Below are 26,761 nucleotides of genomic sequence, written 5' to 3'. Positions count from 1 at the left end.
CTCGAACGACCCCCAAAACTGCAGAGTAACAAAATAATACCTGGATAATGCCCCTGTCTGACCAGTGGAAAAAGATAGGAGACCTCCAGCTGGACGGCCGATTAACGAGCAGGATTAGATCTCTTTGTACAGAACGTGCGGTACCGCCGCTCTGCACCGTTGCCTTCGTGTAAAGTTGAATCATTGGACACAAGAATTGTGAATACACACGTTTTCATTTACCGTTTGTGGTGTTTCACTGAAACATCATGGCATATTTTTTCATTTTTTGTGACTTTCCGGTCACTAGCGGTGGTTCAAAATGAGGGTATTAGCACACGAGGGTGGTTTGTATTCAATTGTGTTATTGATTTGGTGAGCACAAGTGTACACAAATTTTATCAGGTCTCAAAAAAGTTGTTTTTCTGTATTATATCAATACGACATACGACACCATGGTTGAGTGAAGAACCAAGTGCGCACGCGCAAACTCACATGCGCCGGGTCGCCCATTGTCTGTATAAGGTATGTGGGTGATTACGAGGTGTCGTTAAACGACCGCGGTACCGCAGGTTCGACTTTTGAAGTCCCTTCGTTCGAGCTCCTTCTCTTCCTTTCTCCATGTATTGAGGGTTGCAATCTTGGCCGAATTTCATAGAGCTGCTAAGCACAAAAACTTGCTTAGCACGACATTTTATTTTCCTTGATAAAAACAGGATTACCAACCAAATTTCCACGTGATTTTCAGGATAAGCTATCAACAGCTGAATACCTGTAACAAGCAATATGAAACAAATGGAAATTCGGTTGGTAATCCTGTTTTTACCGCTGGAAGAAATTTCACGCTAAGCACATTTTTGTGCTAAGCAGCTCTATGAAATTGGGCCCTGTTCGCAACTTTTTAAACTACGTGTGCAGACGTCTGCACAATTATTTGAAACGCATAAAGTGTTACTCAATTACGCGTTGACATTCTCATGTAGATTCCTGTGCAAACAATCCTTGTGGACTTCACGGTACTTGCGTAGTTGAAGTGTTTGAACCTTCACAATTCAACTGTGTATGCACCGATGATTACGAAGGGAAATTATGCCAAGGTAAGCTCTTACAAAAGGTATTTTCATCTGGTTTGCTTAATATAAAGGTGTTTTTGATTTTTCTAAGATGACTAATTGAATTCATTTTGTTTTTTTATACAACATCCAACAGCGCAAGCGATAATTACAGGACTTATAAAGTATTAATATAAAACATTATAAAAAACATTTGAATTCATTTGAAGATTAGCATATATGAAATTGAAACACAAGAAGCAGACTTGTGTTGCAAAGACTTAAAGGATTCGGGTACTTTTTCAAAATGTCCACAGATTTACATTAAACTTACAGGGTTTGAAGATAATGATAGTGGAAAGCTTCCCTTAAAATATTACTAACTAAGGTTGTGTAGTTTTTGAGAAATGAGTAAAACAAGTCACAAAACAATTTTGGTCTCATGATACCAAAATTATTTTAGCATGTAAAATCCCCTGAACCAGTTATGATATTATACCTAAACCATAGCATAACTTGATAATCCCTTTTTACATGCTAAAACTGAGACGACAATTATTACTTTTACTTATTTCCCAAAAACTACAGCATCTCAGTGAGTAAAATTTGATGGGAAGCTTTCTACTATCACAGTCTTCAAACTGTGTAAGTTTAATGTAAATCTGTGGACATTGTGTTTTTTTTTTGTTAGGAAAAAGTACCTATATACCATTTATTGCATAAACATTACTATTTTCTGAAAAACTTCCTCATGTCAGATTAAATCACACATAATTTATTTCCCTTTGTTTTTTTCCGCAGAGGCACCACAGGTTGATGAGGGTAAGTTACGATTAATTATTATCGATAAAAAAAATCATGTATTAAATTGTATACATTGTTAATTTTTTAACAAAGACGTACTTCTAAAAGATGTATATTTATATGCACGCCTGAACAACCATGAACGAGCATTACTTCTAACAGACCTTAATATTGTGATATCAAATTATGGGTAAGATGTACAGTGGTTGGAACCATTTTGCTGTAAAAAATGTAGCTAACGATTGGGTTCACAATATCAATAAACTACTAACAACTGTATGCATCTTTATTAAATTATTTTCAGAGGAAGAATTTACAGAGGAAGAATTTGGAGAGGAAGGTATGTTTACTCTCTTAATCTTCAAGATAATGTTTCGTTGACCCAAAATCTCAAAAAGAAGGGGACTGTTTCCTTTAATAAAACGCGAAATACCAATAGATCGGTCTGTCAGAAGGTAGCCTTCATTAAACAGACAGCACTTACGGACAGATAGAACAAATCGACAAAAACTTGAACTGTATAAATTTAGGATTTAAGAGGGACCGTGGTTTTCGGTGTCACTAGAAGGATTACATTCCTTTTGTTTGTGCCTTTATTCGCCATCTACTTTCTTTAAAGACACTGGACACTGTTGGAAATAATCAAAGACTAGCCTTCACAGTTGGTGTATCTCAAAATATGCATAACATATTCAAACCTGTGAAAATTTGAGCTCAATCGGTCGTCGACAATAATGAAAGAAAAAACACCCTTGTTGTGTGCTTTCAGATGCTTGACTCGAGACCTCAAAATCTAAATCTGAGGTCACGAAATCAGTTCTTGGAAAATTACTTCTTTCTCGAAAACTACATTACTTCGGAGGGAGCCGTTTCTCACAATGTAATTTACTATTAACCTCTGCCCATTACTCGTTACCAAGAAAGGTTTAGTGCTATAGTTATTTTGAGTAATTACCGATAGTGTCCCCTGCCTTTAAAACAAAAGGAGTGCTCAGATCGTCTCTTTAATCTGGTGAAGTACTTTTTGCTTCGAAAGCTCGTGATTATTTGTTACAGTAATTAGTTAGTCCTAAAGTGCTTCTACCGTTCTTGTATTATTATTATTCATTCGACCAATACAAACAAACCAAAGTTTGAATATCACAAGATAAAACATTTTAACGGAAAAACAGTTATAACAAGGCCAAGAAATAAGGAAAATAAATACTAAATTAAATAAACATGGGATGTCTCTGCCATCGATGGCGTCAATGGAGACGTGGATGTCAAATGTCAACCGAGATCGGGCTCGAGGGGTAAAATTGGCACAAAAGAAGTCCAATGCTATGCCGTTGATGGCGCTGGAAATAGAGGGGAGTGTACATTCGAGCTCAAAGTTGAAGGTTATAGTCCCAGTGGTGGTTGGAGAATTTGCGACTATTCCAAAAGCACGGAAAAGCATATACATTTAGAATATGCACAACTGACAGAAGGCGCTGTGTAAGCATTTATATACCACTTATGCAGGACCTAAACGGGCTCCTCAAAAACACAGAAATAGAGACAGATAGAGATGGAAAACTAACAATTATTATCTTAATTGGTTGATCTCTCCTATCATTCAGATACCACACCGCCGACTATCGATTGCAATGTTGAGCTCGATGACAACTATGTGGTATCAGCAGATTCACAAATGATGCAAGTTCCATTTAGTTATCCAGAAGCCACAGATAATTCAGGCGTAAACCCAAGCGTCGTTTGTGTGCCCACTTATAATAGCGAATTCGCTGTTGGTTCCTCTACGGTGAAGTGTACCGCTACCGACGAATCTGGAAATGGAGCGACATGCGACTTGATAGTCGTGGTGAAAAGTAAGTGTAGTTGATTAAGTTTGACTAAGGCTGTGGAAGGTTTGAGGAACTGGGTTGTTGCTCTAACGACTTGGGATACATCAAGGTGCAAGCTGGGCCCATTTTCATAGAGTTGCTAAGCACAAAAGTTTGCTTAGCATGAAATTTCTTCCTTGATAAAAAACAGGATTAACAACCAAATTTCAGTTTATTGCTTTTTGCTTGTTGATGGTATTCGGCTGTTGTTTTGAAATTTGGTTGGTAATCCTGTTTTTATCAAGGAACAAATATCATGCTGAGCAAATGTTTATGCTTAGCAGCTCTATGAAATTGGGCCCAGGTGAGGTGGAGAGTGATGCAATGGGGTAAAAAGTGTTGTACAGGCTACTGAACCCACCCCCCCCTCCCAATTGATTAATCAAAAGAGGAAATTAACTAAAATCAACATAGCGGAATCTTCAGGCACTGTATAAAAACATAATAAAAATTAAAAAAAACAGTTGAGCAACGTACAGATCCAGCTTCATGCTATTCCCTTTTGTGTCATTGTTGTCGAGTTTAAAATCATTTCTCATAAAACCAAACAGAAGACACAATCTTAAGCTTGGATTGATCCCCACAGACAGTAAATTTTCCTTTATACAATTGCCCATTATACTCCTTTAGAAGTTTGGATATTTCAGTGAGCTTATTACTCCTAACCGCTTCAATAACTTCATACTAGTAGCTCATGACCAAACGGGAAATGGGCCTGCAAGACAAGCCGGGTGGCTTATCGGGGGCCGTTCTTTTACAGTAGAAGAAAATAATATCTCACGCCTTTTAAGTCATGCTTGAAAGCATTATTTGTTGTGTAATTTTTGCAATCTCTGAGCTACCTTTTCACTAGGATTGTAGTACATGTTCATAAAATCTGGTTAGAAATGCATCAAGTTGAACTGAATATACACGTTGACATTATCATGTAGATTCCTGTGAAAACAATCCTTGTGGACTACACGGAACTTGCGTAGTTGATGTGATTGAACCTTCAGAATTCAACTGTGTATGCACCGATGATTACGAAGGGGATCTTTGCACAAGTAAGTTCTTACAAAGATTTTTGTTGTATCTAAAGTTTACTTAAATAGGTACTTTTATTTTATTTTTCCTATATATAAACAGCTTCAAAAGTTAACAAACAGCATGCATGAAATAAAACAAACAGCAACCAGAGAGCGATTTAGATAAGCATCAACATTATTATATCATGTCAAATTTCCTGACACCAGACAAGTTAAAGCAACACAAAATTTGTTTCTTTCTTCTGCAGCCGCACCAGAGGTTGATGACGGTAAGTTATAAATAAATTCTATCGAATTGAATCAAAAATCAAACTTAAAGGCAGTGGACACTATTGGTAATTACTCAAAACAATTATCATCATAAAACTGTTCTTGATTACCAGTAATGGGGAGAGGTTGATGGTATAAAACACTGTGAGAAACAGCTCCCCCTGAAGTGACGTAGTTTTCGAGAAAGGAGTAATTTTCCACGAATTTGATTCCGAGACCTCAAGTTTAGAATTTGAGGTCTCGAAATCAAGCATCTGACAGCACACAACTTCGTGTGACAAGGGTGTTTTTTCTTTCTTTATTATCTCGCACATTCGACGACCGATTGAGCTAAAATTTTCACAGGTTTGTTAAGTAATGCATATGTTGAGATACACCAAGTGATAAGACTGGTCTTTGACAATTACCAATAGGGTCCATTGTCTTTAACATTTTCTAAACTAGCGTATTGTTTTTAACAAAGACGTACTTCCACGAAACAAATTGTACATTTATTGGGCACACCTAATTAACCATATTGAAAGTATTTTTTAAGTGGTAAGAAGCATGTCACGTCATAAGGTAGATAGCGACTGGATACGTTATATTGAAAGTATTTTTTAAGTGGTAAGAAGCATGTCACGTCATAAGGTAGATAGCGACTGGATACGTTATATCAGGTTCTTGCCTAAACTGTATGTATTTTCTCCAGAAGACAAAACAAATTGCATATAAACGAAGAATTGCACCAGAACGAACAAATCATGCAGATTGCTTACACCTCTGTTGGCTAACAGAGTTTATTTTGGCAGGTGCAACTTCCTAACTACTGTCACAAATCGAAGGAGTATAGTTTCTTGGTAATTACTCAAAATGATTGTTATGATAACAGCTTACTTGGTACCGAGCAATGGAAAGCGGTTGATGGTATCAGATGATATTGTGAGAAAAGGCTCCCTCTAAAGAAACGTACTTTTTGAGAAAGAAGTTATTTCTCACTAAAATATTTGTTTTGAATTCACCTCAGCTGAGGTCTCGAATTCAAGCATCTGAAAGCAAATAACTTGTTTGGTTTTTTTCTTCCTTTATTATCTCGCAACCTCGACTACCAATTGAGTTCAAATTTCGCAGGTTTGTTACTTTATGCATTGTAGAAATACCCAAACGAGCAGACTGGTCTTTGACAATTATTACCAAAGTGTTCACTGCCTTAAACGAATTCAAACTGCGACAGATAGGAATATTATAAACAGAATCACACACAAATATTTGTTGAACATAAAAACAACTTTATAATCAAAAACAAATTTTAAGTTGGTTTTATCAAGATTTTTTTATCTATTTTTTTGTAAAAATTTCTATTACAGAGCTGGAAATAGAGTTAAGTGGTAAGTAAATTTAATTGTTAATAGGTTTCCCTTAAATGGTTTGACAAATTCAATTAAACAAAACAATCGCCGCTTAATATGTTTTGTACATTACAAACTTCTATGAACTTAACATCGGTACGTTACTTTCTCGGGTGAAACAACGAAATTGTTTGTTTTACCGTATCTTACACACTGACGGTTCCTATTGTCTTATGATGTACATATTGTCGCTTTAAATTAATGTTGTTTACCATATGTTTTTAGAACTAATTGCTATATATTTTAAGTCTACGTTGAAACATCAAACTGAATTTATCAAGGATAATCGTTTACCCTTTACACAGATTACAAAACGACTAAGGCTCCTAAGCGGAGGACGACTACCCCCCTCCCAGGTAAGAACAAAATCAATTGCCTTTAAATTTATAAAAACAAATCGTTAATAGGTTGGTAGTTTATGGTATAACATCCGCCATCGTCATAAGCTACTTGCCTACTTAATACTTCAACGGCATATCATGTACATTGTACATTATTTATAAATTTGCCACGGGGAGTCCCGTCGGAAACCCCAAATGTGAAATATCCCGCCGTGAGTCCAGCCGTCGATTTCACTAAGAGTTAGGACTCGTCTTATCTCGAGTTAGGACTCGTAACTCGTTCTAACTTGGGATTAATCTTAAGGTCTGCATGCTATAGTGCAGGGTTAGGGACTCGTCATAAGTTCTAAGATTTGTCCTAAGTTAGGAAGAGTTTTGTGAAATTGAATGGTCTATTGGGAATCTCCTAGTAGCGAACATGTCAGCGAAAACAATGTTCGTTTACATTTGTATATGTAATTACTGGTCCATGGATATTGTGTTTGTAATAATATTCTATTTCAAGATTTATTAACGATTTAATTTGGTTATCACCGTTTTAGATAAACTTGCAGAATCAGGCAACTTGATGGATGCAGGCTTATTAACGGTTTGGAAAAAATTGGGGGTTTTAAAAGTAAATCTGTCATTGACAAGGCAGTTTATAAGTCGTCAATACCAAAAACACACTTTATTGGTTTATTCTAAGAAACTGCTAAAACCACTTTCCATCATTTGTTTTGATTGACAGACACAGTCGCACCTAAAGTAACTTGCCCAGTAGATATGTCAGAGCAAATAGACGATGGAAATAGTAGAAAGCGACTGACGTGGGATGTCTCTGCAATTGATGACGTCGATGGAGACGTCGATGTCAAATGCAACCCGAGATCGGGCTCGAGGTTTAAAATCGGCACAAAAGAAGTCCAATGCTATGCCGTTGATGGCGCTGGAAATAGAGGGGAGTGTACATTCGAGGTCAAAGTTGAAGGTAAAACTCCTTATTCGTTTAACGTAAACATCGGTGGAGCAATATGATCATTCACATATATATTCAATTCAAAGACTTTTTTTTAAGTAGACACGTATCATGGCCAGCTCGAATAAGCCTCCTGGATTCCACATTTTTTTTATTTGACTTGGACTGAAGTTTGACTTCCTTGTGCAACTTATAAATCGTTTGCTTTACTTAATATCATCGACAAGTATTACCTCCGATGCTTTCAAATCTCAGCAAGTCTTTCCTTTTGATCAAAATTGATCATTTGAAATTGTTTAAATACCATAAAATACAAAAATATGATGCTAATTTTGTTGATCTTTCCTGAAATTCAGATACAACACCGCCTACCATCGATTGCAATGTTGAGCTCGAAGACAACTATGTGGTATCAGCAGATTCACAGACGATGCAAGTTCCGTTTACTCTTCCAGAAGCCAAAGATAATTCGCGCGGAAAGCCAAACGTTGTCTGTTTTCCATCTTCTAACAGTGAATTCTCCGTTGGAACTTCCACGGTGAAGTGTACTGCTACTGACAAATCTGGAAACGAAGCCACATGCGACTTAATAGTCGAGGTGAAAAGTAAGTGCGGTTTGAATACGTTTTAGTTCAAAGCTTTGGATTGATTGTGTGACTGCGTTGCTGCTTTATTAAGACTCGGAATACATCGTGGTGCAGGGTGCTGACTTCATTAAGGCTTGTGGCACTTTTGTGTAGACAGTTTCGAACAGGTTGTGAATGCGAACCCGGACAGATATGTTGTCAATCTCTACATCACCACAAATAGTTGGACAAAGAAACGGAGCTTTTATGCAAAGGTCTGAGCCCATCCCCTTTTCAAAAACCTGACTGCCGATCTTCCCCATGACCCCCTCCCAACTGACTAAGCAAACGAAGCTGGCCGGTCTTTAAGGTTGCAATCTCTTTGATTTTTGAGGTACTGCTACAGACAGAAATTCTTACAAATGCATTAAGTTTAACTCAGTTTACACTTTGACATCATCATGTAGATTCCTGTGAAAACAATCCTTGCGGACTACACGGAACTTGCGTAGTTGATGTGCTTGAACCGTCAGAATTCAACTGTGTATGTATCGATGATTACGAAGGGGAATTATGCACAAGTAAGTTCTTGAAAATAAAGAGTAAAATGTGCATCTGGTAGACTTACTAAACGGATTTTGATTTTTTTTTCTTCACATGAGTGTAAAAGTGTCCTAGATATAACTAGCAATAACATTATTATGCTGTGTAGAATTTCCACATATCAGACATACTTATAGCCCAATAATATTCTGTATTTTGTTTTACTCTGCAGAGGCACCAGTGGTTGAGGGTAAGTTATGAAAATATTTGAATTTGAATTGAACAAAAATGTATAATTTAAATTTAATATATTTATTACATTTTTTTTACAAAGACGTGCATCTACACAAAACTGTGTTCATTCATAGGCACAATTGAATAACCATGAGCGAGCCTAATTTCCTACAGACGGTCTGATTTAATATTAAAATATTGGGAGTTTATTTCACACAAAACATTTCGCTGTAAAAGGTAGATGACGGTTGGATTAAAAATAGAGGTTAGGTACTTAAACTGTATGTAATTTGTAATGATTTGTTCAATGTTAGTGACTCTTATCAAATTTCATTGTAACATGACGTAACGTTGACCAAAAATATCAAACATCTATAATTAAGAAAATACCGCTATTTCAAAACATGCTGTCTTCAAATCATGACACAAAGATACTTTTGCAAACGTAAGACGTTGCGAGAAAAAAAACAGTTGCACATAACAGATTGCTTGTATTTCTGCTGGTTAGCAGAATTTATATTGGCATGTGCATTTCCGAACTATACAGAAGAGTTTAATGGATTTAAACTACATAAAAAAAATTGTTGCAAGTTGACAGTAGAAGAAAAAATACATTGTTAAACTATTGTTATTGTATAACTTTCCGTTACAGAACCGGTGGTAGAGGAGTCTGGTAAGTTATATCCATTGTTAATAATATGTTCCATTTACATTTGTTTGATGAATTGAATTATTAAAAATAACCGCCGCTCGATGTTGATATTTTGATATGTATTCTTTATTACAAACTTATTTGAACTAATAAACACCCTTCTCAAGTGTGGAAACATAAAGTACAGCTAATTTTACCGTATCTTAAATACGAACATTTAGAATTTTCATCAAATCTAAGGGTTGCCGCTGAAATTATTATTTCTTTATAATTATTTTTGTATACCCATAATCTACGTTGAAACAATCAACTGAGTACCTCGTGGGCAATCTTTTACTATTTTCTTCTCTACAGATGTCAAGTCATCAACAAAAGCTCCTGGACGGAGCTCGACTACCCCCAAACCCCCTAAGCCAGGTGAGCAGACATTCGACTGTCTTTACATTGATAGAATGTATCGCAAATTGGTCAGTAAATTCATATTGTATTGGATAGGATTCAAACTGCCTCTACGTACACAGCAATCTCGGTGGTCTAGTTGGTAAGACACTGCTCTAGAATTATAAGGGCCGTGGGTTAGAATCCCCCCCGAGTAATATGCCTTGGATATTTGTTCATAGGACTCGGGAAATTATTGAGTTTGTAGTGCTAACACACAACAGTGTATGGGCAAAAACCACAATTAGTAAGTTCATATCATTACCTCTGCCATGGTCATACGCTACTTAACTGCAGAAAAGTTCAACAGCATAAATTATTAAAGTCACCTGGAAATATATATATTTTTTTTCAAACATAAGAGTATATGCTTACGACCAATAACACTTTTTTTGGTAATTGTTTGTAACGATTTATATGTTTAAAAAATATATAAAGTTGTTTGGGGGGCTGACTCCGCCTACCCCTTTTGTGACGTCAATCGAGGCAGACTTTGCCTGCAATGCGTATAGTAAACACACGTGAAAAGTACATGTACGTCCAAGTCGTGAGTTGGTACATTTCAAAAAGTGTTTTTCTGCATTCAGCAGCAATACACCTGGTCGGCATTGCCGGAAAAAAAAAAACCTCACGACTTGGTCCGTACATGTACTTTGCAATTGTGTTTATTCTACGCATTACAGGCAAAGTCTGCCTCGATTGACATCACGAACAGCGCCCTCTCGGGTCGGGGTCTACTCTTAAATTTGTAAATAGCATACGAACTGATTTTTAAAACCTTAGTTAACTGTTTATTCACATTCCACTCATCAAAACACATATATTAGTGACAAAAGCTTTATTTTGAAAAAATACCACTTCCAGGTGACTTTAACATCTCGTGCGGATCATTCAATATATGGATTTGCGTTGGGGTTCCAACCGGGATCCCGAATATGAAATATCCCGCCGGGAATCCCTTTTTTTTTTCTTTTTTTGGGGGGGATTTTCTATTAGCGAATATGTCAGCGACAATATTGTTTGTTAAGAATTGTTCGTGTATTTTCTTCGTTTGTAAAAACAATTGTTTTCAAGTTGAATACAATCTTGCAGAATCAGGTCACTTGATCGATACAAGCTTCTTAAAAGTTTTGAAAGAATTTTTTGTTCGTTTTGTGTTTTGCTTCCAGTTTAATACCTGTTAGTATCAAAACACACTTGATTTGAGTTATTCTAAGAAACTGCTAAAACCACTTTCCATAATTTGTTTCGATTGACAGACACAGTCGCACCTAAAGTAACTTGCCCAGTAGATATGTCAGAGCAAATAGACGATGGAAGTAGTAGAAAGCGACTGGCATGGGATGTCTCTGCCATCGATGACGTCGATGGAGACGTCGATGTCAAATGCAACCCGAGATCGGGTTCGAGGTTTAGAATTGGCACAAAAGAAGTCCAATGCTATGCCGTTGATGGCGCTGGAAATAGAGGGGAGTGTACATTCGAGGTCAAAGTTGAAGGTAATACTGCTTATTCGTTTAACGTAAACTTCGGTGGAGCTATATGATCGTTCACATTTAAAAGTAGACACGTATCATGACCAGCAAAAAAGAACTTCATGCAGTGCATTGCAATTTTGACTTTCCTGTGTAACATAGAAGCTCTAAACCGTTTCTTCACTTTTGTTGTATTAAGTTTCAACAAATATTAATAATAATAATAAATAATAATAAGACTTGTAATGCGGACATATCAACCCTGCGATGCTACAAATATCACCATGTCAGGTTCCAATTTTTATGATTTATTTTTTAATCACCTTTTTTTTGAAAGCCGTACAAAAATACGAAAAATTGCATTTATCAAAGAAGAGCATACAATGGTATCAAGATAATAAAATAATCGGATTGGTCCTGAAACAACACTTTTTTTACATATGAAACGGGACGAGAGATGTAATAAAAAAAAATCCTCGTCACAGGCCAGAAAACTTGAGCACTTAGCACCATTCCTAATGCACTGGGGTAACATCTACAATGAATAAGGCACAACAATAATGATTTATCTGTGTACATAAAGCGGCGCTTTTCGGAAGAGTAAGGACCCAGCATTAGACCCTTGGGACTGCAGGCTTCTGGACATAGCCATAAATAGTATTGATATAACAATTTATGCAGAGCCTAAAAGATCATGTATCAGCACTTCATAGTAGAGTCCGAACACTAACAGTTTTGTTCTCATTTGATTTGTTCTGACCCTCAGATACAACACCGCCAACCATCGATTGCAGTGTTGACATGGAAGACAACTATGTGACATCAGTAGATTCACAGACGATGCAAGTACCTTTTAGTTTTCCACGGGCCAAAGATAATTCGCGCGGAAAGCCAAACGTTGTCTGTGTTCCCTCTTCTAACAGTGAATTCCCCCTTGGTACTTCCACGGTGAAGTGTACAGCTACTGACGAATCCGGAAACGAAGCGACATGCGACTTGGTAGTCGAGGTGAAAAGTAAGTGTCGTTCGAATACTTTCTACTTTAAGTTCTTGATGGATTGAAGAACTGGTTTGACAATGAAAGACAAAACAAAAGCAAAATCCTTTTTTGCGCTATTTGCTCGAAAATTGGGAGAGTCGGTCGATCGTTTTTGATGTTGTTAAACAGAAAACAAAGTTTACATATACACAACATTGATTGCAGTGCCTTTTTTCCGACAGCCGTCGGTGTTAAGTAAAACAGTGAGATGTATACTAAAATGCCCGATTGTATGTTCACCAGGCCTTATTGTTAACACTTTTTACCTGTTCGGATAAGCAACGAAAACTTCACTCAAAAGGTCCGCAAAACACGTACATACCACGTTGAGATCACAATTACAGAACGCACACAGTCACATCGTTTCTTTTTCAGCCTACTAATATACAAATATTGACTGGCAACGAGGTAACTAATATACGTATGTTCCCACGAGGGACTTTAAGTGACCAGAAGAGCGACCTTTTTCCCGAGGCCGAAGGCCGAGGGAAATAGGCCCCTCTTCTGGTCACTCACAGGCCCGAGGGGGAATAGACGTACACTAGTTACCGAATGATGCCTGTCAATATGTAGCTTAAAAAAACAGCTCGGTTTTAAATGTCAAATAAGAACAGAAAAAGGAGTTTTGTAGTTGTTGTTCACGGTTCAAGTCAAGAGAGGGCGCTGTTACCGCGGGCACTATTTGCAAAGACTAGTGCCCGCTCTGGTACTATTCCCGCAAAACACGCGCGCGCGAGCACTTGCATATATTAATTCATCCCACGTGACCGTGTTCAGCCAACCAGAATACAGAACAAGCAAGAGCTGTGTTATAATATTTGTTAGTTCGTTACTTTCGTTCTATAATGAAGGCAGGAACCATTGGAACATGAGGGCCTTTACAGAACAATACGATAGAAAGATATTATATATGCCCGCCATTAGCAAGACATCACAATGCCCTACGCAATAGATGCAATTATAACACACCTCTTGCTTGTTCTGTATTCTGGTTGGCTGAAACACGGTCACGTGGGATAAAGCCAAAACTAGTAAAGACGAGGCATGCATGACCACTTATTAATTTACGCTTTGACATTCTCACGTAGATTCCTGTGAAAACAATCCTTGTGGACTACACGGAACTTGCGTGGTTGATGTGTTTCAACCTTCAGAATTCAACTGTGTGTGCATCGATGATTACGAAGGGGAATTATGCACAAGTAAGTTTCTACAAAGAGTCTGCGTTGCATCTTGTTTGCTTATAAAAGTGCATTCGGCATTTTTTAAAAGAAAGTATAAGTTTCCTAAGCAGTTGAAATAATATGAATGAAATTATTACACAAGAATCGAACATGCAATTCAGACCATCATAAACATTAATACAGACGCTATCTAAAGTTTCCTTATACTTGACAAACAATAAAGCAAAACAATGTTTATATTTTGCAGAGGCACCAAAGGTTGATGAGGGTAAGTTGCACATCAATGATTATCAATTTAAAAATGTTTTTATAAATTGTGTACAAAGAGGTATGTGCGGCACCATAATGTAGCCCGTACAGTTAGGTCCGGGCTACATTTAGGTACATGTTTGGGGCTACATTTAGGTGAGGCTACACCTGAATTAACCATCAACGAACACCACAGCTGTCAGATAGAGACCATTTTATTAACTTGATATGAATACATTTTGGGGTTCTTTTACAGTGGTTAGAAATGTTTCGCTTTAGAAAGTTTATCACGATTGGGTTTAAAATATCAGCAATTTCTTAATTAATTACTTCGATTTAATTTTATAATTGTTCTATTTTGCAGAGGAATATTTTTTTGAGGAAGGTATGTTTTTGAGCAACTATTGTTCTGAATAACTGCAAGATCTTATTTCTTTTTAAGATATCGATTCCGAGTAAAAACAATTCTCCCCTAACCTTACAAATTGCCCAAAGTGTTTTTGGATTTGACCGTAATTTCGGGGTATTGAGGGACTTTTTTAATTGTGCATGGGTGGACATGTTGATAATGTTTGCAAAAAGTATAATCATTACTCTTCGTCTACACTTTTGTTATAACTTTGACTTGATGGCAGAAATTCTGCTCTGGTATGGACTCCCAGATTAAGATCTGGCTTCGTGAACAAAACACTGCTGCTCGCTCCGTTTATTGCTTGCTTCGTTCTTACAATATTACACAAGTACTAATGAAACTGCATTGGCTTCCAGTTAAGTTTCGGGAAGTTTTTAAAAATATTTTGCTAACTTTTCAAATAATTTCAAATTGTATTATTTGACCTTGCTCAACATAACCCCCCCCTCCCCGCCCATTTGGACTTAACTTTAAACAGTTTTTCTTGCTCGCAAAATTTTTAAAGAGGTTCCTCCTTTTTTGTTATGGTCAAAGATCATTTTCTTACGCTGCTCCATTTATTTTGAATAGTTTTCCTTTGCATATTCGCAAGAATAGCTCTTGGCACTGTTTAAAGTCCCTGTAAAAACTAATTTGTTCGAAGCTGCTTACTGGCAATCTGCCTACTTGTAATTGTGACGTTCACAAATTCGATATTGATTTTTCTCGTTAAATGCGCTTAGAGGCTTTCATAATAGGCGCTTTAGATATTTACATAAAAGCAAGTATTCACCCTGGAACCAAATACAATTGGCCCAATGCCACCTATGGCAATAAAACAATTTATTCACTTAGGCAGTGCGAAAACAAAAACCTTCATTCAAAACATACTGACTTCAATCAAATCCAATACGAAATGGCTAGCTAAATAATTCATCAGTAAACAGATGTTTATGCAAATTTGTTTTTATTTATAATGCAGAATAACTTTGTACCATCATCTAAACTGGCAAATGTATTATCAAGACAAAAATATAATAATTAACCATTTGTATTTTGTAAATCTTTCGTTCTAGAACCGTTGGTCGAGGAATCAGGTAATTGATTAACAATGTGTTTTCCTTAATGTTGGCTCAATGAATTCAAACAACAACTGCTGGATACAACATTCTTAACCAAGTTTTCTTGTATACTAACTCCTCTAAGCTAAATATATTTCTCCGGTATGAATAAGTAAACTTGTATTCTGTTCTACCGTATCTTTAAAACGAACTTGAATTTGTCTTGTGATAATATTTTAAATTTATTATTTGATATGTAAAGTGTAAGTTTAAATATACAAGTTTTTACCTCGTGGACAATCTGTTACTATTTTGTTTTCTTAAATAGATGTCAAATCATCCACCAAAGCTCCTGGACGGAGCTCAACTACTCCTAAGCCCCCTAAGCCAGGTAAGCATGCACAAATTCAATTGTCTTTTCAGTGATAAAACTGATCGCAAATAGGTTGTTAAGTTTGTAGTATGGTCATTCGGTAAGTCATAGTAATGATAATAATAATAATAATAATAAAAATAATAATTTTAATAATAATAAGACTTGTAGTGCACACGTATCCCCCTTCTGGGTGTTCAAGGTGCAGAGAAAAAAAAACAAGAAAAAAAACAGACACAACAAAATTAGTCTTTGAAAACCTCAAACATAAGAAAAGTTTTGAGAAGAGATTTGAATGTTGTGGTACAAAGACCTATGATAAAGTGGTAGAGAGTTCCAGATGCGTGGCGCAGCTGAAGAAAAAGACATGTCTCCCCATGAGTGTCGAGACTTGGGTTCAATGAGAAGAAGCATGGAACTTGATCGAAGATTTCTTGATGGAGTGTAAACTTGAAAGAGCTCAGAAATATAGTGGGGAGCCTTGCCATTAAGTGCTTTGTGGACAATGAGCACTAGCTTGAAGATAATTCGTTGATAAAGATTTGTCACATGAACGTGATCGTCAACAAAATTGTATTGTTTCTAACGTGACCACTTTGGGCATATTGCATGTAGCACCAAGACGTCATCAAGCTTAAAGCGACGTGTTAACATTCAACAATGCGTGATCAAGTTGGTACGTTAATTGAAGCCGGGATGTGTATCCACATTCACAAGGTTCTGCTTGAGAGAGCTTGTCAAACGTCACGTGACGTCGCGTGGTGCGTTCTAAAGGGTCTAAGGGGAAACGATTGAGCTATATCTCATGTATATATATATATCTGGTGATTGAAGCTTGCAATGGTGATGACACACACCGCAAGAATAGAGAATCACACTGGATTCACCAACTCAAGACAGTCAAACCCTTTGGACTTAACATAAACACTGGTGTTAAATAACTTCTCATTACCCTCCACTTCACTTCTGCCTAAGAACTCATATGTTGTATATATTCTGTACATAAAGTATAAATTAACCTAGTTTAAAGTTGTTTTTATAAATTCATCACTGTAACTATCTGATTAAAGTAACCCTCCCCCCCACAGGTCCCTCATACCTATTTTTAAAATCATCATACCTTTGATCTTGCTATTCTTATTAATTGACCATTGTTAGTTGCATCATGATGCAACTTGCTCTCTAATCCTACCCTTTCATGTCTCCCTGCATTGTTGTCGAACAATACATTTACCACTTTTATGGTCCAGTAACCCTTTCTTTCATTCTAAACATCCTTTGTCCTCGCCACTTCACTCCTATTGGTTCATAGCCCCCAATATCGTTTCTGAAATAGGAACTTTGATTGGCTGTTATTTTCCCGCTTCTTTCTGGATCCTTTCCTTAATCCCTTTCCCCCTCTCTTTTTCTATAAATGGATATGTATTTGTTTGTACTTGTCTTATGCCTCTGAAGAAGGTCCGGATTGGATCGAAAGCTAAGGCCATCTACCCTATTCATCATGTATATATATATCATATGTGTGCATGGCTGAATGTAAATCTTCAAAAAATAAAGGTCCTGTTTGACTAATGTCATCAAGTATCACAATGATCCACCCCGATAAATCTGGAGTTTCTAAACGAGCCCGCACCTTTTCTTTTTAAACTTGATAATAGTAATATAATTATGTGTACCTCTAGCTTTTATTGTTGTTGTTTTGATGTTGTTTATCCGCATAGCAGGCATTTGTATAGCGCTCTTTTATGGGGTACCAAAACACTTGACAAGAAACAGAACAACAAGCAAATAAATAATGGCACTAATAAAGGGAAAACCGTGCAAACGTAGCATAAAAACAAAGGTTGCGTTATTTTGCCATTTTGCTAGTCATTATACTAAAACTTGAACTGATCAAATACCAACGACGTCATGCATTACGTGGCGTCATCTTGCAGGTGAACATTTTAAGGACTCAAGCCGGTAAATGTAACATCCACAAATTCGAAGTCCTGTCGTAGTGAAGCCATCAAGGGTGTGACATGACTTTGCCTTAAAGGTGCACTTTTGTAAAAATCTATACATACAGAAAACCCGGCTAGATCGACCTGAAACCTTGCCTGTACTATGCATATGAGAGGTCGCAACACAAAATATCAAGTTCCGTCGTCGCCTTAAAGGAGCAGTTGAATATTATCTTCATTGATAGGGACAAAATCATGATGATGGTGGAACTTTGCATGTTTTCAAGACGGAATGTGCAACTTCCAAAATTGAAGTTGTCGTGTAAAATGACAGTCGAAGTTTGAGAAGAGTGCATGCTCCTTTCTAACGGGTGCCAAACACTCAAACCCGTCTTTACCTTGATTTAATTCGATTTCATTTGATTTCATTTGAATTCTAATTTAGATGTTGATGAAGGGGAGACTTTTACAACTTCAGGAGATTCTTCACAGGAGATCAAGAGGACTTTGGATACGAAAGTAATCAGTGCCTTTGAAATATCTCCATTCGACGATAAGGTATCAAAGGAGTTCCAAATCGGTTGTGAAATCGGCGAGTTCAAACTTGGTAAGATTAATATATTGCAACGTTGTTTAGGTGACAACAAACCGTAACTATGTCCAAATTCACTTCATCTGATTTCAATGTAATCCAAGTAACTTTGATAAGATCGAGGGCCAAAACGGAAGCTACGGAAGAAAGAAAGTATAGTATCAAAAGAGTTTGTTTCATTTGTTAGTGTTGTTTTCTTTATCTATTAGATGTCAATAGTGAAACCTTTTCACTCAAAAACGGCAAAGGCGAAGTGGTGGACTCTGAGACCACGCCTGAAACTTCGGGTAGTCTAAAGTTCTCAATTGAAATTACCGAGTCAGCTTTCATAATTAGCTACATCTTGGACCAAGACTTCACTACCCTTATCGAATACTCGCCTCCTGGAAGGGAGGATGGCATGGAATTGAACTGCAAGGCTTTCACCGTTAAGAACGTGGATAAGCGTCGTCAGCGAGGTTGTCAGATTAAATACACCAAGATCAGTAAGTGTCATTTTTCATTCTCAAACAAAACACTAAACAAATATAAAAGTGTGTTTACTTATTGAATCAACCAGAGCATATCAGTGTAAATGATTGTTCTTGACTAAATTGTTTAATCAAATCTTCTGCAATTTCTTTTAGCTCAACACAAATGGAGGAGCTACCATAGTAAGTATATTCTACAGTTCGTGTGATGTTAGCCTTTTTGTTGTGGTTTAAGCTTCACGCTTAGTGTAAACACTTTATTTTACATCATTGTTGTATCTCAGTAACAATCCAATTTATTCAGAGAAAAAAATAACCACACGGAACGATTCAAAACAGTAAACTGACATGCCTGCAGCCGATTTCACGAAATTTTACGCAACTGCGTAAGTCCACTTGCGCAACGTTTATGGCGCGTGCGTTGCACAAGTGGACTTACGCAGTTGCGTAAAGTTTCGTGAAATCGGCCCCTGGACATGTAAGCGAATTTAAAATGTGTGACCGACGCAGCCGATTTCACGAAATTTTACGCAACTGCGTAAGTCCACTTGCGCAACGTTTATGGCGCGTGCGTTGCACAAGTGGACTTACGCAGTTGCGTAAAGTTTCGTGAAATCGGCCCCTGGACATGTAAGCGAATTTAAAATGTGTGACCAGTGGACACTACTCCAGCATCTTCACACCTTTCTTAGATGGACTACAATTACTTTGTATTGTAAATAATTTAGTTTTAGTGAATTAATTTTTTTGTTTTGTATTATAATTATTTGTTTTCTAGTTTTGTAGTTCATTTTACGTGGGATAACTTATACTTCATGTACTTTTTGTGGCTGTGGTTGGTGTTTAGGTTTTATCAAAACTATTGTTTTTGATGTGTTGTTGTCGTTCATGGCGAGGTTGTGGATGTTTTATTCGTTGTGGTCGTTATTGTGGTTTTGGATTGGTTATTTTGTGGTTGTGGCTCTGGGGTTCGGTCATTAAAGTTTAAACAAGTTGTTTATTTGTATTATAACAATAACACTTTCAATTATTTACTTTAGGGAAACCGAGACGAACAAGGACTCGAAACATCGAGAAGGGAGGTAACAACCGTGTTTTACTTGTTTTTTCTGGTTGTGGTTGTGGTTGTGGTTGTGGTTGTGGTTGTGGCTGTGGCTGTGGTTGTGGATGTGGTTGAGGATGTGGTTGTGGTTGTGGTTGTGGTTGTGGTTGTGGTTGGGGTTGTGGTTGTGGTTGTGGTTGTGGTTGTGGTTGTGGTTGTGGTTGTGGTTGTGGTTGTGGTTGCGGTTGCGGTTGCGGTTGCGGTTGCGGTTGCGGTTGCGGTTGCGGTTGCGGTTGTGGTTGTGGTTGTGGTTGTGGTTGTAGTTCTGATTGTAGTTCTGATTGTGGTTGTTGTTGTGGTTGTGGTTGTGGTTGTGGATGTGGTTGTGGTTGTGGTTGTGGTTGCGGTTGTGGTGGTGGTTGTGGTTGCGGTTGCGGTTGCGGTTGCGGTTGCGGTCGTGGTTGTGGTTGTGGTTGTGGCTGTGGCTGTGGATGTGGTTATGGTATTTGAGTTCAACCGTTCTTCTTACAGATTTTGTATTTTTACTTTACAGAAACGTACGTTCGTAAAACCAGCGATGAAAAGACCAGGCAGAGACGACGTAATGCATTTGTAACAAATTTAGTATTTTTGTAGTGTATTCATTATTTTTGTAGTAGGCAAAATTAATTCACATTAATTGTAATAGGGTTTTTTTTGTCAAAGAAAGTGACACTTTCAGCAAGGGGGCGAGAAATACTATATTGTGGTTGTGGCGAGTTTGCTTCGTGGTCGGATGTTGGTATACAATGAACTGCCTATTGGGTCTACCTGCCTTGTCAACTGAATTACGGCTTGTTTATAGTTTGGGGAATCCGACGTCCGAATTGCCAAATGCACTTCACGTTTGCTTGGGCAGTCTTCGTTTAACTTGTTTTCCTGTGCTTAGCAACAATGAATTATCCTAACTTAGTTTTCTCTATCGTTGTCTTTTAGCGAGAAAGGACCGAACCGATGTACACTTGTTTATTTGGGAAGCGGCATCCTTGGTTCGAATCGACGTCCACAGTGCAAACAAAAAATTCACTTGAAAAGTAATTGTTTTCTTGTACTTGATGGAAAACGAATTCTTCCAACCTATAGTTTTCTATATCTTTATCTTTTAGCGAGAACGGACCGAACAAAGACGCGGACAATCGAGAAGGGAGGTAAACTTCAGGCTTGTGTTCTTTTCGTTTAATTATCTTTCAACAATTATACTCCATGGTTTTACAAAGCTGCAGTGGTATTGATGCAGTGTGGAAAGTAGCTAGAAATGAATGTGTAACTGTAACATTGGATTTTCGAAAAGTTATCAATAAGTATTGGATGGTAATCAACATCCCTTTGAATTACAATACTATCAAATATAAGTTCAAACATAACATTTTAAAATGTTACTTAATTAATGAAAAGAGTTTCTTTAAATACGATAAACATTTATTTGCAGTGAGTGAACGCAAGAAAAGTAGCAGTGGATCGAATTCAGGTAGGTTCCTAACGATTGCGGTTCCGTGTCAGAAGACTAGTATGATTTTAATAACATTCCAATGATAAAAGCTCGTGACCTGAATGGTTCTTATATCGACTGGTGAAATAAAATATCATCTAATTCTGGAATGCAATGTCCACAGATTTACATTTAACTTACACAAACAAAGGATAACGATAATGTAGAAATCTTTCCCTCAAATATTAATTACTTAGGTGCTGTATTTTTAATTTATTTTAAATAAACGAAAACTATTTAAGCATTCTAAACGTGTTTTTGTAACATTGTTTTACTCAACTCTCAAAAACTACAGCACCCCAGCAACTAATATTTTGCAGTTCGCTTTATACTATCATTGCCTTCAAACGGTGTAAGTTCAATGTAAATCTGTGGATATTGGCCTTTTTTAAGTGTTACACAAAGTACCCAAATAATATTTAAAGTGAGTGAATGTGCTTTTAAAACAGTTGTTAAATTAACGTTTTAAATCACTGAATCATCTTTTCTTGTGACAGGGTCAAGTTCTGAAGAGAATAAAGCCATATCTGTTGGAGGTAAGTCATTTATTTGTATTGTACACAAAATAAGTTATATGTTTCTTGATACAATGTGACAAGTAGCTAAATTAACTACAGTTATTTGCAACTTGAATAAAGACTTACTTGTAGACCAACCCTATGTTCCCTTTTTCTTAGAAGCATCTTTATTTTGAGTATTATTTAAACGCTGCCTGGACAAAAACATCTGCTAAACTTCAGGCGTGTGTACTTTTCTTCATTTTTCAACAATTATACTCCATGGTTTATACAAAGCTGAAATTAAATTAATGCAGTTTGATAACTAAATTACCTAAAACTGTTTGCAACTTCATGAATGATTTGATTAGACCGATCTCAACTTCCCTTTTTCAAATTTGCGTCTGTATCGAGAAGGGCGTGTTTGAATCCCTTTTTATGGACTTTCGATTAAAACGCTCTCTGGACAAAAAACATCTACTGAAATAAGAAATGGTTCTGGTCAACATGTATAAGACAAAAATACTGGTCCATTCAATATTTCCGTTTTATTATTTTGAAACAAATGTGTGTTGTTTGAATTGGATTCTCGAAAAGAAGTATAAATTGTTGTTGTCTTCAAAATCATTTTTAAAAAGTCAAGTCGAAACGTTGACAAAGTTGGAGCATGTACTTTGTCCTTTATAGTCAGAAATAAGCCAGTTAGTTTATCTTGCCAACCAAGTAATAACCCTGAACTATATACATGTAACAGGTAATACGAATCACTTCTACAATTACAACTTATTTTCCATTGTTGAAACAAACGGGTGCATGAACAAAATATCAAATATTTGTTTGCTAAGTTTTGCATTTAGTAGGTTGTATTTCTTTGCTATTTTTCATGAGGTCGGTGCTGCTGCTGCTGCTATTTCCCTAATACATGTAGTAAAATTATTATGTTATTTTATATGTTATGTTATTTGTTATATGTTATTTACGACGACGTAATGCATTTGTATCTTATATGATATTATATTGTCTGCATAGTTTATCGTTTGTTATTGGGATAAAAAAAATTACATGTTAGGGGTGGGGAGGGGCGACAAAGGCTATGTTGTGGCAAGTAGCCCGAGGCAGTGAGCCGAGTTTGCTCTGTGGTCGGATGTTGGTATACAATTAACTGCCTATTGGGTATACCTGCCTTGTCAATTGATTTACGGCTTGTTTATATTCGGGGAATCCGACGTATTGATGCAGTGTGACAATTACAGTTGTATCAAATATTAGTTTGCAAAGTTTCGCATTATGCCGGTACCAAAGCTTACTGTAGGTTGTGTTTCAATGTTAATTACCCTTGAAGTAATATATGTTATTTTTACTTTACAGATACACAGGTTCTTCCAACCAACGGTCAAACGAGCGGCCAGAGACGACGACGTAATGCATTTGTATTGTATTTAGTTTTATTTTGTCTGCATAATTTATCGTTTTTATGGGAGAAGTATATAACATGTTGGGTGAGGGGGTTCGAGAAAGGCTAGTTGTGGTTGTTGCGAGTTGCCTGGGGCAAGGGGCCGAGTTTCCTTCGTTGTCGGATGTTGGTACACTTAACTGCCCATTGGTCTATTTGCCGTGTAAGTTGATGTACGCTTGTTTATTTGGGAAGCGGCATCCTTGGTTCGAATCGACGTCCACAGTGCAAACAAAAAATACTTGAAAAGTCATTGTTTTCTTGTACTTGATGGAAAACGAATTCTTCCAACCTATAGTTTTCTCTATATTTATCTTTTAGCGAGAACGGACCGATCAAAGACGCGGACAATCGAGAAGGGAGGTAAACTTCAGGCTTGTGTTCTTTTCGTTTAATTATCTTTCAACAATTATTCTTCATGGTTTTACAAAGCTGCAGTGGTATTGATGCAGTGTGGAAAGTAGCTAGAAATGAATGTGTAACTGTAAGATTGGATTTTCGAAAAGTTATCAATAAGTATTGGATGGTAATCAACATCCCTTTGAATTACAATACTATCAAATATAAGTTCAAACATAACATTTTAAAATGTTACTTAATTAATGAAAAGAGTTTCTTTAAATACGATAAACATTTATTTGCAGTGAGTGAACGCAAGAAAAGTAGCAGTGGATCGAATTCAGGTAGGTTCCTAACGATTGCGGTTCCGTGTCAGAAGACTAGTATGATTTTAATAACATTCCAATGATAAAGGCTCGTGACCTGAATGGTTCTTATATCGACTGGTGAAATAAAATATCATCTAATTCTGGAATGCAATGTCCACAGATTTACATTTAACTTACACAAACAAAGGATAACGGTAATGTAGAAATCTTTCCCTCAAATATTAATTACTTAGGTGCTGTATTTTTTATTTATTTTAAATAAACGAAAACTATTTAAGCATTCTAAACGTGTTTTTGTAACATTGTTTTACTCAACTCTCAAAAACTACAGCACCCCAGCAACTAATATTTTGCAGTTCGCTTTATACTATCATTGCCTTCAAACGGAGTAAGTTCAATGTAAATCTGTGGATATTGGCCTTTTTTAAGTGTTACACAAAGTACCCAAATAATATTTAAAGTGAGTGAATGTGCTTTTAAAACAGTTGTTAAATTAACGTTTTAAATCACTGAATCATCTTTTCTTGTGACAGGGTCAAGTTCTGAAGAGAATAAAGCCATATCTGTTGGAGGTAAGTCATTTATTTGTATTGTACACAAAATAAGTTATATGTTTCTTGATACAATGTGACAAGTAGCTAAATTAACTACAGTTATTTGCAACTTGAATAAAGACTTACTTGTAGACCAACCCTATGTTCCCTTTTTCTTAGAAGCATCTTTATTTTGAGTATTATTTAAACGCTGCCTGGACAAAAACATCTGCTAAACTTCAGGCGTGTGTACTTTTCTTCATTTTTCAACAATTATACTCCATGGTTTATACAAAGCTGAAATTAAATTAATGCAGTTTGATAACTAAATTACCTAAAACTGTTTGCAACTTCATGAATGATTTGATTAGACCGATCTCAACTTCCCTTTTTCAAATTTGCGTCTGTATCGAGAAGGGCGTGTTTGAATCCCTTTTTATGGACTTTCGATTAAAACGCTCTCTGGACAAAAAACATCTACTGAAATAAGAAATGGTTCTGGTCAACATGTATAAGACAAAAATACTGGTCCATTCAATATTTCCGTTTTATTATTTTGAAACAAATGTGTGTTGTTTGAATTGGATTCTCGAAAAGAAGTATAAATTGTTGTTGTCTTCAAAATCATTTTTAAAAAGTCAAGTCGAAACGTTGACAAAGTTGGAGCATGTACTTTGTCCGTTATAGTCAGAAATAAGCCAGTTAGTTTATCTTGCCAACCAAGTAATAACCCTGAACTATATACATGTAACAGGTAATACGAATCACTTCTACAATTACAACTTATTTTCCATTGTTGAAACAAACGGGTGCATGAACAAAATATCAAATATTTGTTTGCTAAGTTTTGCATTTAGTAGGTTGTATTTCTTTGCTATTTTTCATGAGGTCGGTGCTGCTGCTGCTGCTATTTCCCTAATACATGTAGTAAAATTATTATGTTATTATGTTATGTTATTTGTTATATGTTATTTACGACGACGTAATGCATTTGTATCTTATATGATATTATATTGTCTGCATAGTTTATCGTTTGTTATTGGGATAAAAAAAATTACATGTTAGGGGTGGGGAGGGGCGACAAAGGCTATGTTGTGGCAAGTAGCCCGAGGCAGCGAGCCGAGTTTGCTCTGTGGTCGGATGTTGGTATACGATTAACTGCCTATTGGGTATACCTGCCTTGTCAATTGATTTACGGCTTGTTTATATTCGGGGAATCCGACGTATTGATGCAGTGTGACAATTACAGTTGTATCAAATATTAGTTTGCAAAGTTTCGCATTATGCCGGTACCAAAGCTTACTGTAGGTTGTGTTTCAATGTTAATTACCCTTGAAGTAATATATGTTATTTTTTACTTTACAGATACACAGGTTCTTCCAACCAACGGTCAAACGAGCGGCCAGAGACGACGACGTAATGCGTTTGTATTGTATTTAGTTTTATTTTGTCTGCATAATTTATCGTTTTTATGAGAGAAGTATATAACATGTTGGGTGAGGGGGTTCGAGAAAGGTTAGTTGTGGTTGTTGCGAGTTGCCTGGGGCAAGGGGCCGAGTTTCCTTCGTTGTCGGATGTTGGTACACTTAACTGCCCATTGGTCTATTTGCCGTGTAAGTTGATGTACGCTTGTTTATTTGGGAAGCGGCATCCTTGGTTCGAATCGACGTCCACAGTGCAAACAAAAAATACTTGAAAAGTCATTGTTTTCTTGTACTTGATGGAAAACGAATTCTTCCAACCTATAGTTTTCTCTATATTTATCTTTTAGCGAGAACGGACCGATCAAAGACGCGGACAATCGAGAAGGGAGGTAAACTTCAGGCTTGTGTTCTTTTCGTTTAATTATCTTTCAACAATTATACTCCATGGTTTTACAAAGCTGCAGTGGTATTGATGCAGTGTGGAAAGTAGCTAGAAATGAATGTGTAACTGTAACATTGGATTTTCGAAAAGTTATCAATAAGTATTGGATGGTAATCAACATCCCTTTGAATTACAATACTATCAAATATAAGTTCAAACATAACATTTTAAAATGTTACTTAATTAATGAAAAGAGTTTCTTTAAATACGATAACATTTATTTGCAGTGAGTGACGCAAGAAAAGTAGCAGTGGATCGAATTCAGGTAGGTTTCCT

The 26,761-nt window shown here is 36.6% G+C and overlaps 1 protein-coding gene across 11 annotated transcripts in view; it reads left to right on the top strand.

Annotated features, from left to right (window-relative positions):
* LOC117291459 (serine-rich adhesin for platelets-like) overlaps nucleotides 1-26,761 on the top strand; it is a 74,670-nt gene that overhangs the window by 18,727 nt on the left and 29,182 nt on the right. For 7 of the 11 annotated variants that reach the window (XM_033773163.1, XM_033773162.1, XM_033773165.1 and 4 more), the window contains exons 14-47: nucleotides 963-1,076; nucleotides 1,833-1,853; nucleotides 2,140-2,175; nucleotides 3,440-3,688; nucleotides 4,636-4,749; nucleotides 4,980-5,000; nucleotides 6,348-6,368; nucleotides 6,695-6,745; nucleotides 7,461-7,700; nucleotides 8,045-8,293; nucleotides 8,722-8,835; nucleotides 9,030-9,047; nucleotides 9,684-9,704; nucleotides 10,038-10,100; nucleotides 11,381-11,620; nucleotides 12,363-12,611; nucleotides 13,724-13,837; nucleotides 14,067-14,087; nucleotides 14,433-14,453; nucleotides 15,536-15,556; nucleotides 15,849-15,911; nucleotides 18,282-18,443; nucleotides 18,638-18,913; nucleotides 19,055-19,081; nucleotides 19,939-19,980; nucleotides 20,494-20,541; nucleotides 21,086-21,127; nucleotides 21,409-21,447; nucleotides 21,966-22,004; nucleotides 23,334-23,384; nucleotides 23,740-23,781; nucleotides 24,063-24,101; nucleotides 24,620-24,658; nucleotides 25,985-26,035. In XM_033773163.1, coding sequence (XP_033629054.1) covers nucleotides 963-1,076; nucleotides 1,833-1,853; nucleotides 2,140-2,175; nucleotides 3,440-3,688; nucleotides 4,636-4,749; nucleotides 4,980-5,000; nucleotides 6,348-6,368; nucleotides 6,695-6,745; nucleotides 7,461-7,700; nucleotides 8,045-8,293; nucleotides 8,722-8,835; nucleotides 9,030-9,047; nucleotides 9,684-9,704; nucleotides 10,038-10,100; nucleotides 11,381-11,620; nucleotides 12,363-12,611; nucleotides 13,724-13,837; nucleotides 14,067-14,087; nucleotides 14,433-14,453; nucleotides 15,536-15,556; nucleotides 15,849-15,911; nucleotides 18,282-18,443; nucleotides 18,638-18,913; nucleotides 19,055-19,081; nucleotides 19,939-19,980; nucleotides 20,494-20,541; nucleotides 21,086-21,127; nucleotides 21,409-21,447; nucleotides 21,966-22,004; nucleotides 23,334-23,384; nucleotides 23,740-23,781; nucleotides 24,063-24,101; nucleotides 24,620-24,658; nucleotides 25,985-26,035 — 2,958 coding nt within the window. Of the gene's footprint in view, nucleotides 1-962; nucleotides 1,077-1,832; nucleotides 1,854-2,139; nucleotides 2,176-3,439; nucleotides 3,689-4,635; nucleotides 4,750-4,979; nucleotides 5,001-6,347; nucleotides 6,369-6,694; nucleotides 6,746-7,460; nucleotides 7,701-8,044; nucleotides 8,294-8,721; nucleotides 8,836-9,029; nucleotides 9,048-9,683; nucleotides 9,705-10,037; nucleotides 10,101-11,380; nucleotides 11,621-12,362; nucleotides 12,612-13,723; nucleotides 13,838-14,066; nucleotides 14,088-14,432; nucleotides 14,454-15,535; nucleotides 15,557-15,848; nucleotides 15,912-18,281; nucleotides 18,444-18,637; nucleotides 18,914-19,054; nucleotides 19,082-19,938; nucleotides 19,981-20,493; nucleotides 20,542-21,085; nucleotides 21,128-21,408; nucleotides 21,448-21,965; nucleotides 22,005-23,333; nucleotides 23,385-23,739; nucleotides 23,782-24,062; nucleotides 24,102-24,619; nucleotides 24,659-25,984; nucleotides 26,036-26,390; nucleotides 26,433-26,761 lie in introns of all 11 variants that reach the window. The other 4 variants (XM_033773156.1, XM_033773158.1, XM_033773161.1 and 1 more) reach the window with 4 other exon arrangements.

The sequence above is a fragment of the Asterias rubens genome, chromosome 6 (genome assembly GCF_902459465.1).
Source record: "Asterias rubens chromosome 6, eAstRub1.3, whole genome shotgun sequence".
NCBI classification, from domain to species: domain Eukaryota; kingdom Metazoa; phylum Echinodermata; class Asteroidea; order Forcipulatida; family Asteriidae; genus Asterias; species Asterias rubens.
The sequence above is the reverse complement of the archived record's forward strand: the minus strand, read 5'-3'. Positions and strand labels throughout refer to the sequence as shown.